General features: G+C 40.1%; 1 protein-coding gene across 4 annotated transcripts in view; it reads right to left on the minus strand.

The window, feature by feature from the left end:
- Positions 1-12,700, minus strand: part of DIP2A (disco interacting protein 2 homolog A) — a 68,297-nt gene that overhangs the window by 21,685 nt on the left and 33,912 nt on the right. For 2 of the 4 annotated variants that reach the window (XM_063430048.1, XM_063430049.1), the window contains exons 2-5: positions 6,782-6,853; positions 3,353-3,472; positions 2,576-2,692; positions 2,129-2,371 (exon numbers count right to left, since the gene is read on the minus strand). In XM_063430048.1, the coding sequence (XP_063286118.1) occupies positions 2,129-2,371; positions 2,576-2,692; positions 3,353-3,472; positions 6,782-6,853 (552 nt within the window). The remainder of the gene's footprint in view (positions 1-2,128; positions 2,372-2,575; positions 2,693-3,352; positions 3,473-6,781; positions 6,854-12,700) is intronic. The other 2 variants (XM_063430050.1, XM_063430051.1) reach the window with 1 other exon arrangement.

Below are 12,700 nucleotides of genomic sequence, written 5' to 3' on the forward strand. Positions count from 1 at the left end.
GTCAGATAATGGAAATAAAAACTCCCTTTGGGCAGACATACAAATACATATATATTGTTCTTTAATAAAATGCTGGTTTCATATGGGTTTTTGTTTTACTAAACCACAATTGTTAAGCACAGAGGGAACTGGACTTTTAAGGCTAAAATGGGCAAGTTGGAGTTTTTTTTTCCATTAAATTAGCTATTTAAGCTTAAAACGTACAAATCCGTTGTCAGTATTTCTCCATGGTTAGTTAAATATTTGAAAGAGTGCATCACACAGCTAGAGAAACACAAATACAAACTTAGTATATGGCACAGTAACATACAAAGTACCAGTCTAATATACGAATAGCATTTCTAAATAAAGCATTGGTTCCCCAACAAGAAGTGTACACAAGGAAATACATTTATAGTGCATTGGAATGAGAACTTACTAGGAAAGCTGCATCTTCTTCAACTCCTGACATTTTAGTCTCTACACAGACATGTTACGGTAAACAAGTAATAATCATAACGGGGGGCAATAAACATGCCAAGTGTGGTGTCCTACAAATACTCATGAAGTTTATTCCGTAAACAGGAAACTGTAAGAAATTACTAAGCTGTAACAAACCTGCCCAGTTTGGAAGATCTTAACTAGAAAGCAAAGGGCACAGTAAAAGGTGGGTGTGGTCTTGAAACATTTAGCATCATCTTTAAAGGGACACTCCAGGCATCAAAACAACTTCATCTAAATGAAGTTGTTATGGTGCCAGAAGGTCCCTGGAGGCACCCCTAGCCTAAAAGATTAAACTGTTCTCGAATAGTTTCTCACAATTCCACTCCTACTCTGCCTTCTGAATGTTCAGATTCAGGAAACGCGAAGTGCTGCTGGGCAGGGACACTTATAATTGGCTGAGAGCGGTCGGCTGATGCTCTCAGCCAATCAGTAACTCCCCATTCACAAAACTTGCTTGGCAAAGGTACATTTCTTTCCAAGCCAGTTTAATGAATTGGGACATTCCCACTGGAGGCCACTTTGGGGTTAAACTGTTCAAGAATAGTTTAACCCCTTGAGGTAAGAGTGTCTCCAGGCACCATATAAACTTCAACAAGGGTGGTTAAAGGTCCCTTTAACAAGACTTAAAAATTAAAGTTTGATGCTACTAGTGAGCCAGGAAGGACAATGATGACACATTCACCAGGGGTGAATTTCTACTTGTCATGGCTGAATTTTCACACATCAATTTGAGCAAGTGGAAATTTTGAGCCCATATAATGTCGGTCTGTAAGGGTGAGTGCAATCTTTGTAATTATGTGCCCACAGTGAAAGACTGCTTAGCTGTGCAGTCAGTCGGGGCTGCCCAAATGCAAAGCACTGCTTCATTGTTTGTGTAACTATTAACCTGCCTTGTATTTTATAGGAGCTATGGTGTGAGTGCAGTTAAACATGCACTCGCACTACGGTGTGACAGAGCAGATTTGTGGGTGATCAGGAAGACTGAGTGTAGTCACGTGCCTCGAACAGTCTGCAGCAAAATTAGTGCAAGAGCTTTTCTAATTTGACTAGTTTACAATCCTTGGTCACTTTCCTGTTTAGCAAACAAACCAAAAAATGGTTTAACCCCTTAAGGACACATGACATGTGTGACATGTCATGATTCCCTTTTATTCCAGAATGTTGGTCCTTAAGGGGTTAAAGATCATGTGTTAAACAGCCCATGATTGCTAGGGTTTCCATCTCACTTGCAAACTATAGAATACATTAAAATGTCTACTTTTCCTCCTTAGTTCAACCGTCCGTGAGAAATAAGAATAAGTACATTAACAATTTTAATTTAAGTTAGTAGTCTCCAATTTCATTGTGTACACCTCAAATGCCCAAAACACAAGATACAAGATTGGCTCATGACTATAAGTTACCCTTCCTAACAAAATTTACACTGCAGATTGCCAAGTAATGTGTAAAGTATCATGAACACAAAGATTACATTGGACTCTCAAGAATTTGGATTGCTCTGGAAATAAAATATATAATGAGAATAAAGATTAGCCAGTCTCCATGCACCATACCAACAGGTACCCTGTAACTACCAAAATGTCAGCCCGTAGGAAAGTTCTCAATTTATGTTGTAACTTTTGGCAGCACATGCCCTGATACTGACCTATCCGGGCATGTGCCATGAGGTCTGCTAGTAAGTTGGCAGCTGCGGTGACAGAGCAGCTTTTGGAGGCATCAGGCTTGGCTCCTGGGTGAGATGAGGTGGAAGATGCTGATGATGAGGTGGAGGAGCCCTGGGTTACCCTGCTAATCCAGGGCTCCACGTTAGAATGACCCTGGAGCGGAGTGGATGTGATGCGTCCCTGACGGAGCAATGAGCCCTCATCCTCCGAGGCTGACGAGGTGTCTGTGAGCAAAATAACCATGATAGTTGTGCAATGATAAAGTTTAAACAAAAAACATCATCAAGAAAGTTGGGAGCAGAAAACATTTCTTGGGAAGGAAGCGAACAATGTTCAATAAGAATTTAATTACTCAAATGGTGGCCAATTATTGGGTTTTGCACCATTTATTCTGCATATTTGGGATAGTTCAAAGTGTTTTTAGTTACCAGGTGGAGTGTAAGTCTCTACAGAGGACTGAACGGCAGAACGTCTTTTGGAAGGCATTGGCATTTTCCTTTCCTTGTATTTGGCCAAAGCTGCTTGTACTGCTTCTGTGTGAACATCTACATAAAAAATGGACAAGGGCAAAACTCAGATGAAAAAACATAAAAATTTAAAATATAATAGTTTGAAGGGAAAAATCAAACCCCCCAAAAATCCCACCTAAAATGCCCAGTACCAGAACATAACCTAGCCCTTAAGAGATAAAGGGACACTCCAGGTTGGAGTATCTTTTAATGCATTTGTAAGGTTTTTTCCTTTGCTCTATGTGATTTTTGTCTTGCTGGTTTCTCCTGGTTCTGTCTAGGCTTCCCTGTTAAAGTACAGGTTGGGAGAAATGGGCAAACAAATGTGTGCTTAAAAATGAATACTGGTTAGTTAGCTTTTTAAAAACACCTTAAGAATGAAAAAACAGCAAAAAGAACTAGTATGTGTGTGTGCATGGAGTGCCCCTTTGAAAGAGAATTTCATCATATTTTTAGGGGAAAATTGTTGGTCTGATAAGAAGTCTGAGACAAGTCAGAACTCACAAGGTGCATAAAAACAAGAACAAAATAAAAATGGCAATTCAATAAATAGTTATTATCTATTTGTAAGAACTGAAGACCTGGGGAAAAAATGAACACTTTTAATTTGTACAACACCACATCACAAAGGTACAGTGATCTAAAAACGATGCAATGACATGTTCTTACTTTATGGAAAAATATGAGTGCACTCACCCGATCGAAAGCGCTCATCCCGTGAGCTGGTGGAACGGGACCTTTGTTGCTTGTTTGTGGTTAAAGTAATTTGTGAGGATCCTGCAAGCTTGCTTTCCGTTTGCAAGGATGGATCTACTCCTGCAATGAGGTTTGTACAAGATTAACAATGGTGGAGAAGAAACAAGTCAGATATGTTTAACCAAACTCTTAGAAACATAGAAACAGGCTATGATGGCAGATAAGAACCATTTGTCACATCCCGTCGGCCTAATTTTCTAAAACTTTTCATTGGACCCTGGCTTTACCTTATATCTAGGATAACCTTATGCCTACCCCACGCATGCTTAAACGCCTTCACTGTGTTAACCTCTACCCCTTCAGCTGGAAGGCTATTCCATGCATCCACTACCCTCCCAGTAACACTTCCTGATATTTTTAACCCTTTGCCCCTCTAATTTAAGACCATGTCATCTTGTAGTGGTAGTTTTTCTTCTTTTAAATATAATCTCCTCATTTACTGTGTTGTTTCCCCTATATATTTAAAATGTTTCTATCATATCCCCCCCTGTCTCATCTTTCCTCCAAGCTATACATGTTAAAGGGACACTATAGTCAACAAAACAACTACAGCTTATTGAATTTGTTCTGGTGAGGAGAATCATTACCTTCGGGCTTTTTGCTGTAAACGCTGTCTTTTCAGAGAAAATGCAGTGTTTACATTACAGCCTAGTGATAACTTCACTGGCCACTCCTCAGATGGCCGTTAGAGATCCTTCCTGGGTCATGGCTGCCTAAAATGCATCCAAACATTTAGTATCTCCTCCCTCTGCATGCAGACACTGAACTTTCCTCATAGAGATTCATTGATTCAATTCATCTCTATGAGGAGATGCTGATTAGCCAGGGCTGTGTTTGAATTCTGCTGGTACTGCCCCTGATCTGCCTCTTTGTCAGTCTCAGCCAATCCTATGGGGAAGCATTGTGATTGGATCAGGCCACCACTTCTGATGATGTCAGAGGAAGCTAACATGCAGAGGCAGGAGCTTCAGACTTGAATACAATTAAGATTTTACTATCTTTAGGAAGGCCAAGGGGGCTAGATAGTGGTTTTAACACTATAGGGTCAGGAATACATGTTTGTGTTCCTGGCCCTATAGTGCGCCTTTAAGGTCCTTTAAATAATATTTTATTATTACAGACAAAAATATTAAATAATATAGCAATGTTATCCATTATCTAGTAGTATGAACACAACTATTTTTCAGCAAATATTCTGGTTTAGAGTGGCATCCATCTTTAGTCCTTCACTGATTGGAAACACAATTATCCGTATCATGCACAATTTTAAGTTGTGAAATGGACCTGGAGTGCAAATATGAAATGCCTGGAACATAAATCTTTATTGCCTGCACAGATTTGGTCACATAAACTGTACTACTAACCACAGAGTAAAAAACAAAAAACAATGGTAAACCAGTAGATGCATTAAAATGTTTTAATATTCCCTGCAATAGACAGTAGATGGCAACTGTGCTTTATATATTTCTGAGAAGCCCTTGTGAGATTATTTAGCTCTAGCTATAATTGAGAACAATCAGCTGGGTTCACTTGGGTGGGGTTGGAACAGGAGTGAATATGCAAACTCTGCATGGTTTTGCTGATATATTGGGTCAGGGATCAGAGCTATGCAAAAAAACACTCACTCAGCAAGCGGAGTGGCTAGAATCTCCCAGAAAGGCAAACTAGAGGGAAGAGGAGACCTCCCACTAACTACACATGCTGAATAAATCCAACCTGGACAAGCACCAACTATCCCATAATCAAGCAGAACTCTCCAATGTATTCAATGTTAGCAGAGACTAGAAATGATATGCGTGAATAGAATTTTTCTATATCAATTTAGTAGTTTACTTGCATAACGTCTTCTGCTTATGGGAGAACATGTTTTCCAGCCCTCATAATCCAAAGAAAGCATACTTTTGCAAACTAGTTCTTGCTTTAACCTATATACAAGGAAAGAAAATTCATAGTTTTTATTAACCCCTTCATGACAGATGACGACTGCTACTGCTATGAATTCACACAAAGGTCAATGATGTGATTCATACGTTTTAATCTGCAGCGGCAGGCAAGATAGACTGAACAGCAGTTGGACAGATTCTGACCAACAATGGCTGCTTGGCCAGATAAAAAAATAATAGTGAATTATTCTAAAAAAGTGTCAATATATATGAAAAAAACAAAATTTCTTTCACTAGATGACAGTTGTCCCTTAAAAGGACCACTATAGTATAGACCCTCTGGGTCCCCCTCCCTTCGGGCTAAAGGGGGAGTAAGGGGTTAAATTCATACCTTTCACCCGCGCCGGGCTCCCTCGGCACTGGGGACTCTCCTCTTCCGACGTCATCCGCTGAATGCGCATGCGCGGCAAGAGCCACGCGCGTAGTCAGTCCATAGGAAAGCATTTCTCACTGACACAGTGAGAAGCGCAGAAGCGCCTTTTGCGGCTGTCAATGAGACAGCCACTAGAGGCTGGATTAACCCTATTGTAAACATAGCAGTTTCTCTGAAACTGCTATGTTTACAGCTGCAGGGTTAACCCTAGATGGAACTGGCACCCAGTCCACTTAATTGAGCTGAAGTGGTCTGGATGCCTATAGTGGTCCTTTAAGCTGTTTCAGTTGCCAATAGAATTTACCCAAAATGTATCAGTAAAATCAATCACACAAAAGGGCAAAGAGCAGACATAATGGGTAGGAGAGAACAAAATAGCTGCAACAAGATATTAAGATCTGACACAAGGAAGAAAATGGAATACATATAAATAAAGGCAAGCGTAAAGGGTGAGAGTATGATCATTAAGATACACAGGGCATAAGGAAGGGAAAACCAAAGGGAGGGGGGAGAAAGATCCCTGACAGGGGCGTTTATGAATCTATGTGACCACAAAGCTTTGCACAAGTTAAAATTTAGCCCAACCTATTAAGGACAATATTTGTTTTAATGGCTTGAAATGCAGTTTTTATTTACACTGTCTAAATCTGTACAAAACTCTCCAACGTAAGACAGAGAATTAAAATATTTAGGATCCATTGCAAATATGATTCTAAGGTGCTCAAGAAGTGCTTTATTTCAGAACTGCCTAAAGAAATCCATCAGTCTGCAGGAGAGATATGAATCTATGAAATGGATGATCTGATTGTCTTTAAGAGATATGAAAGAGGTGCATATAGTTAGGCACCAGTAGTCTTAATTAAGGAAATGTTTTTTTTTTTTCAAGCAACAAGCAAGTGCAAGTCTTCTCCTTTCTTCTGCTGGATCATAACCGTACAATAGTTCTTCAGAGAAATCCAATGCCTAGTCTTACAGGGTCATTTCTGCACTCCTATATAGAATATGTGAACCCCAAGCAGTGCTTTCCTACTGTGACAGGACCATATACTGTACCTTGAATGAGTGGGATGTAACGTGCAAGCAATTTGGCTCTCTTCTTCTCATATCCCTTTTGAGTTATATCTCCTGGAAAACATGAGATGCAAAAGCAAGGTAAATCCCATGGCAGACAATATATGATAAGACATCTATTTGCTGTCCAGACTGTACGATTACTTATAGCATTGGAGTAGGTAGGAATGCAACATGAAAAGTATGCAATACGGTTATCTGTTCATCACTAAATGAATGTAAAAACCATTTACAGTAGCAAAGAACAGATAATGTATCATATTAAGTAGCTGCACAACAAATGTAAATACAACAAATCTGCTTTGGACAGACGGTCCCCAGGGGAGGTTTAATTTAATGCACTGAAAATCTCTTTATTACTAGGCTGCTTATCTCTTGAGACCCTGTAGAGGAAAAAGACAGCCACAGAAAGCCTCAAAGTAAGCCCTATAATAGGATTCCATGGCTGGGCTTCAAACAACGATAAGCAGTTGGCTCAGACACTAGGCAATGTCCTGCAGAGTTCACCAAGAAATAATCTGCAAAGTCTGCGACCCTTTAGCATCGTATGGACCACATCCACCTGACAGTGCTCACAGGGGACATCTGAGAATACTGCTAAGAAAGAGGAAGCCTTCATTTTAACGCCACCCAGTAGTTCCTGACACAAGAGGCCAGGAAGTTTACTGAGCAAGATTACTCTATGTATAAACATGCAATAATGAAGAAAACAAAGGAACATGATGCTAAATGCACAGCAATAGCTGAATTTAGAATATATGACAGTTATACGTTCTACTTATGTAAATCCCAAATCAACATCCCACTGTCACAATAAAAGTCCTTTCCATTTTACAACCAAAGTCTAAACTTATGCACAGGGACGTTTGTAGCGGTCCCCTCCTGGGTAAACCTCTAAAAGAATCCCCTTTATACGAATAGCTGTACCTACAGTCAATGCTCCTCTTCTCTGTAGAAGTGATAAACTCCAGTCTCACATCACGAAGATACCATTTTCCAAAACTTGACACAAATGCAAGGCTGTGGGCATATTGTTCGCACAAAATGGGCCCCGAAAACATCCAAGTGAACAGCAGAGCTATGTGAGCTGCAAGTGATTGTGCTCAACACACTGGGATCACATCCCTTTGTTCCTCTATGAATAGAAACTATGGAGAGATGATCACTCCACCCCGCAATGGGAATTTAACCCATCACACACTCACAGGCTCAGAGCAACCCCACAACCAACATCCCTTTAATGTCCCATAAGCTCATAGGGGTTATCATCAAACAGCTGTATCCCTGGCTATCAATAGCTATCTTATCCACCAGGAAAGAGTGTGGTATAAGTAACAGTAAAGCATTAATCCCAATTCATATAACAAAGTGACTGCAACAACTGATACAATTATATGTTGGGTGATTCATGTTCTAAAAGGGTTTAAATAAGAATAAGGGCAATAAAACAAAACAAAACAAATGGACTGAGTTATCCTGAAAAGTTGTAGAAGCTTCACTGACCACTGGTTTTCCAAAGAAAAGCCAAATAAAAAATAAATTATAGTTACAGTGACCACAGCCGCCTCCCTCTATTCATCATCAGTCACACCATTCATGGTAATAAGCAGGCGTTCCTAATACACAAAGCATCACCCATTCATAGAGATTTAAAGACAGAATCCATCCATCTGACCGGACATTCAACCGACCAGACATACAATGCCCTAGCACAGAAGCTGGGAAATACTGCCCCATCCCCCTTGGGAGCACATGAACCAAAAAAAAAATGCATTAAGTAATATTTAACCAGGCACTGGTTATACAAAGAGCTCACAGCCTTTGTCAATTTATTCTCAGACTTATAAGAAAGTTGAACAAACCTCCCACATCCTCAAACTACCAACTACCCAGCTGTATTATCACTATTTGGCAAGGAACCAGCCATATTGTTGGGGTAGGAAACCATATTCATATTGCTACACAGCCAGACAGAATGTACACCAGAGTCACTAAGTCACACTAGGAGAGACATAATTTAGTAGGTGGTATACATGTAAACAGTTTAAAGTTATCTAAGCTGTCGCTGTATGTATAGCCACCATCCCAGTTTTCAGATTTGTGCTCTACTGGCAAAATAATGGGCAAATGAAAAGGCTCACATAGTTCAAATTTCAATATGTATGTTTTAAATCTGATTTAGGCAACTTCTGCTATGCTGGATTACATCTCCCATGATGTTCTGCTAGCTAACTTTTCTCAAATCATTTTCCAAATGACATGGACCACACCTTCCATGATACTCAGGGAGAGCATTATGGGATATGTAGTCCAGATGAATATGAGAGGAGGAGTCTACACCAACTCAAATAAAATATTCTACTATATAGTCATTTTGGATAGGTCTAAACATGGATTCCTTGTATTGACATTTCTCAAATTGTTTGGAATGTCCGGAAGCAAGCAAAATGGACAAATTTAATTTTTACATAGTACTTTCATAGAGCAATTAATAAGATGGAAAATGAAGGGCTGAGCGGCTTGAAGGATATAAGCATGAGGAGAGGAGGGAATTAGCAATAAAGAGACTAAGGAAAAAAATTAATGGGAAGAGACTAAAGGAGATAGGGTAATTGATAAAACAGGAAAACAAATACAAGAAAATGAAAAGGGAATATAAAGGGTTGGGTGTGAAACGAAGCAGGGAAATACATTTTTAAGAAGTGAGAAGACAAAAAGGTGGTATGACCATCAAAAAGGAACCTATAACAGCACAGTGCACACAATCCCTCTTTATTCCTGCATTGTTCAGCTACAAAACTAGTAATTTATTAATTAAACATAGCACTGTGGTGAATGAATCTGAAGGAATATAATATGGCAATAATTTAGGATTAAAAATAAAAAAACTGAACATTTTAGGACAACAGGCTATTGATGGCACAACCTGTTGGATTTAATCTCAGGTAAGTCAAAACATGGTTTTATAATCTCTTTATGTATGGATATATTGCATACTTGGATTCTGTTTTGAAGCATGCCATTAACGAATAGGGCTATATTCCTCCTATTTTTTTTTATTAAACTTTGTTTTATTGAAGCATTAGTGAATTCAGTACAGAAAGAAAAATATATATATCAGCAACAAAAATGGCATATAAACTGTATACACTATCAGGGATACATTCTCCCATGAGTGACTGCTTCTTTTTATGAAAGTGGAGTACTTGTGCACAAGCTTGGGCTAGTAAATACAGGAGGCCAAATAGGTCAGCAGAGTATCAATACAATGCACTAGTAGGTCAGAGTGTGTAGGCTGACATATAGGGATATAGTGTGTATGTGTATGGGCGTGCGTGCTGCGTAAGAGACATGCTAACCTAACTGAAAACATAAAACAGGCATCTATAGAATGGTTAACAATCTATGCTTGTGGAGAACCAAGGTGGTGTTTCTCAAAAAGTGAGATAAATAAGGAGTCATGCGGCTATTACATGCCAGACCCTTAACTTCCACCCGATACCCATGCTTGCTATCAGGGTTTCTCCCATTTGTGTTGAATGTTGCATTGCTTGATTGCATATTTTGCATTCCAAGCTTCTCTTTAAAGGGAAACTACTTCCAAAAGCCTTTTTTTTTTTAAAAAGCACATAATTAATAATCACAGGATCTAATGCCCAGCACTTCCTTGTTGGTGCTTGGCATTGTAATGCGTTCTCCGGGATGTTTCGTATTGCGCATAATTCGTAAACCGAAACACGGTTTCCCATAGGAATGCATTGAAAACAAATTAATTCGTTCCGGAGGTAAGAAAAAAGTCAAAAAGTATTTTATCTGTTCAAAACTCTTTATAAAGTGCCCTTTAAAGGCATAAATACTGTACAGGGACATGATTAATCAAGCAATAACATTTCAAACATCCAACTTTATGTTTTAAAACATCACACATCAACACACAGTAAAAGGCATGCAAACAACTAAGCTCAGCTCCCTACCTTTCCACTTCTTGAGATGCACCAAAAAGGCTCTAAAACCTGCTGCAAATGGCTCCAAATGGCTCCACAACTTGCTGAAAATGGCTCCACAACTTGCTGCAAATGGCTCCAAAACCTCTCCAGCACCTCCACACTAAACACTCACGTGCTACCCACACTTCAGTATGCAGGGGGCAGAGCTATAAACCGGGACACTTGTTTCGTATTGCGAAAAAAAAATTGTAAACCGAGGCATTTTTTATTTACATTCGTAAACCAAATTTTTCGTTTACGTGGTACGTGGTGTGTGTGTGTGTGTGTGTGTGTAAAAAGGTTATGGTGGGGAAAAATTGTGATTGAAAACCCCTTCCACCTGAAGTCTGGGGATAGTTAATACATGCATGATAAGCAAAAATCTGCACACCAGTCAAGCCATAAGACTTGCTTTTCCCACAGAAATCCCAAATCTGCAGTGATTTTACAACCGCCAAGGATTCTGGGTGGGCATATGCAAATTAGCTTAACAAAGAATCACATTTTTGCCTCATTCCATTTTTTTGTAATTCTTTATTTTTGAGTGCATAAGTGTGACAAACATTCTTGCATTGCCCCAACAGCTGCGGCAACACATTTAGTTGAACAGCATATAACATTTATAAGGCATTTGATTGTACTGCACATTTTTAAGTGTTATGGGGTACAAGCTAGGCAGAACATGTCTAGATGAGAGTTTAAGAGAGCTTCTATTCTATGCATGTGAGGTCGTACACATGTATATAGGGATAATAACGTAGGTTGTGAGACATGCTCATGGTTCTGCGTTAAAATAGTAAAACGGCAAGGTAATGCCAAGCTACAAATAAAACCTGACATGGGCTGTAAATTATCAGATGGTATTGGTTCACTGGCCTCCTGGGTGCCACGACGTTAGAGGCAGAATCATTGACCTGTGGTGAGCTGTAGTTAATGTTGAGTCCGCTTTGATGCCACAGCAGCCTATGTAAGTGCGACATTATCTCAATATTTTGTAGGTATGGCATTAAGGTAGCGAACCAGTTTTAAGGTATAGGCAATTTAAACAAGCTTATTTCGCTGTGTCAGGGGGTTATCAACATGCAACATGAACATTAACAGACCATACTAGCTGACTTTTGATTGTGAAGCACTCATTTGGTTAAAGACTATTTGCATAGGCAGCAGAATGTAAACAGCCTAAAGTATAATAAAAAATTACCAAGAGGCATCTCATACAAGCTAAGTGGACAGCAGGCATAATGAGAAAACAAAATCAGATAAAATAAGAAAAGGAAGAAAAAAACAAAAAATAAAAAAATATTCAGCAGGTTCTAGAGTTACTTGTGGTAGACCAGCACTATGCCAGAGATACAGTCCCGGTCACCATTCAGCCGATGCCCTGCAGAGGTAAAGCAGAGTCCCTGCTTGGGAGATTTTTCAACAGGCTGTGAGGCACTTGAGTGCAGAAGTTGTCGTGGCTCAAACGCAGCAGGATCCACACGGACAATCCCTCTGCACTTCGAGCCGGTGGGAGGCCGGTATTGTGGTAAGCCAGCTTGTATAATGGTGGGCTGCAGGATCCGTGACAGCCACTCGTTGCTTGCTTGTCATGACCGGCAGGTCGCTGGTGCTCCGCTCGAGTCTGGTCAGGACGTGTGTAGTGGATGAGACCTTATTCTCGCCATCTTGCGGTGAAGCATTCCCCTCCGCCTTCTGCGGACTCACCTTGGGGCCGCTGTCTTCAGCGGTTGTGTTTTGAGCTTGGGGGTGGCACCCCTGGAGTGTCCCGACCCAAGAGGGTTAGTGACCAGATGAGTGAGCTGTTGCAGTCTTGCCTTGCGTTGAGGGTTGCCACCTTTCTTCAGTGCAATAGTGTCCTGTCTGTCTGCCTGGGGCTGAGCCGCTTGGGATCTCTGCCATTCTTCTAGTTTTT

The sequence above is a fragment of the Pelobates fuscus genome, chromosome 8 (assembly GCF_036172605.1).
Source record: "Pelobates fuscus isolate aPelFus1 chromosome 8, aPelFus1.pri, whole genome shotgun sequence".
In the NCBI taxonomy this organism is placed as follows: Eukaryota; Metazoa; Chordata; class Amphibia; order Anura; family Pelobatidae; genus Pelobates; species Pelobates fuscus.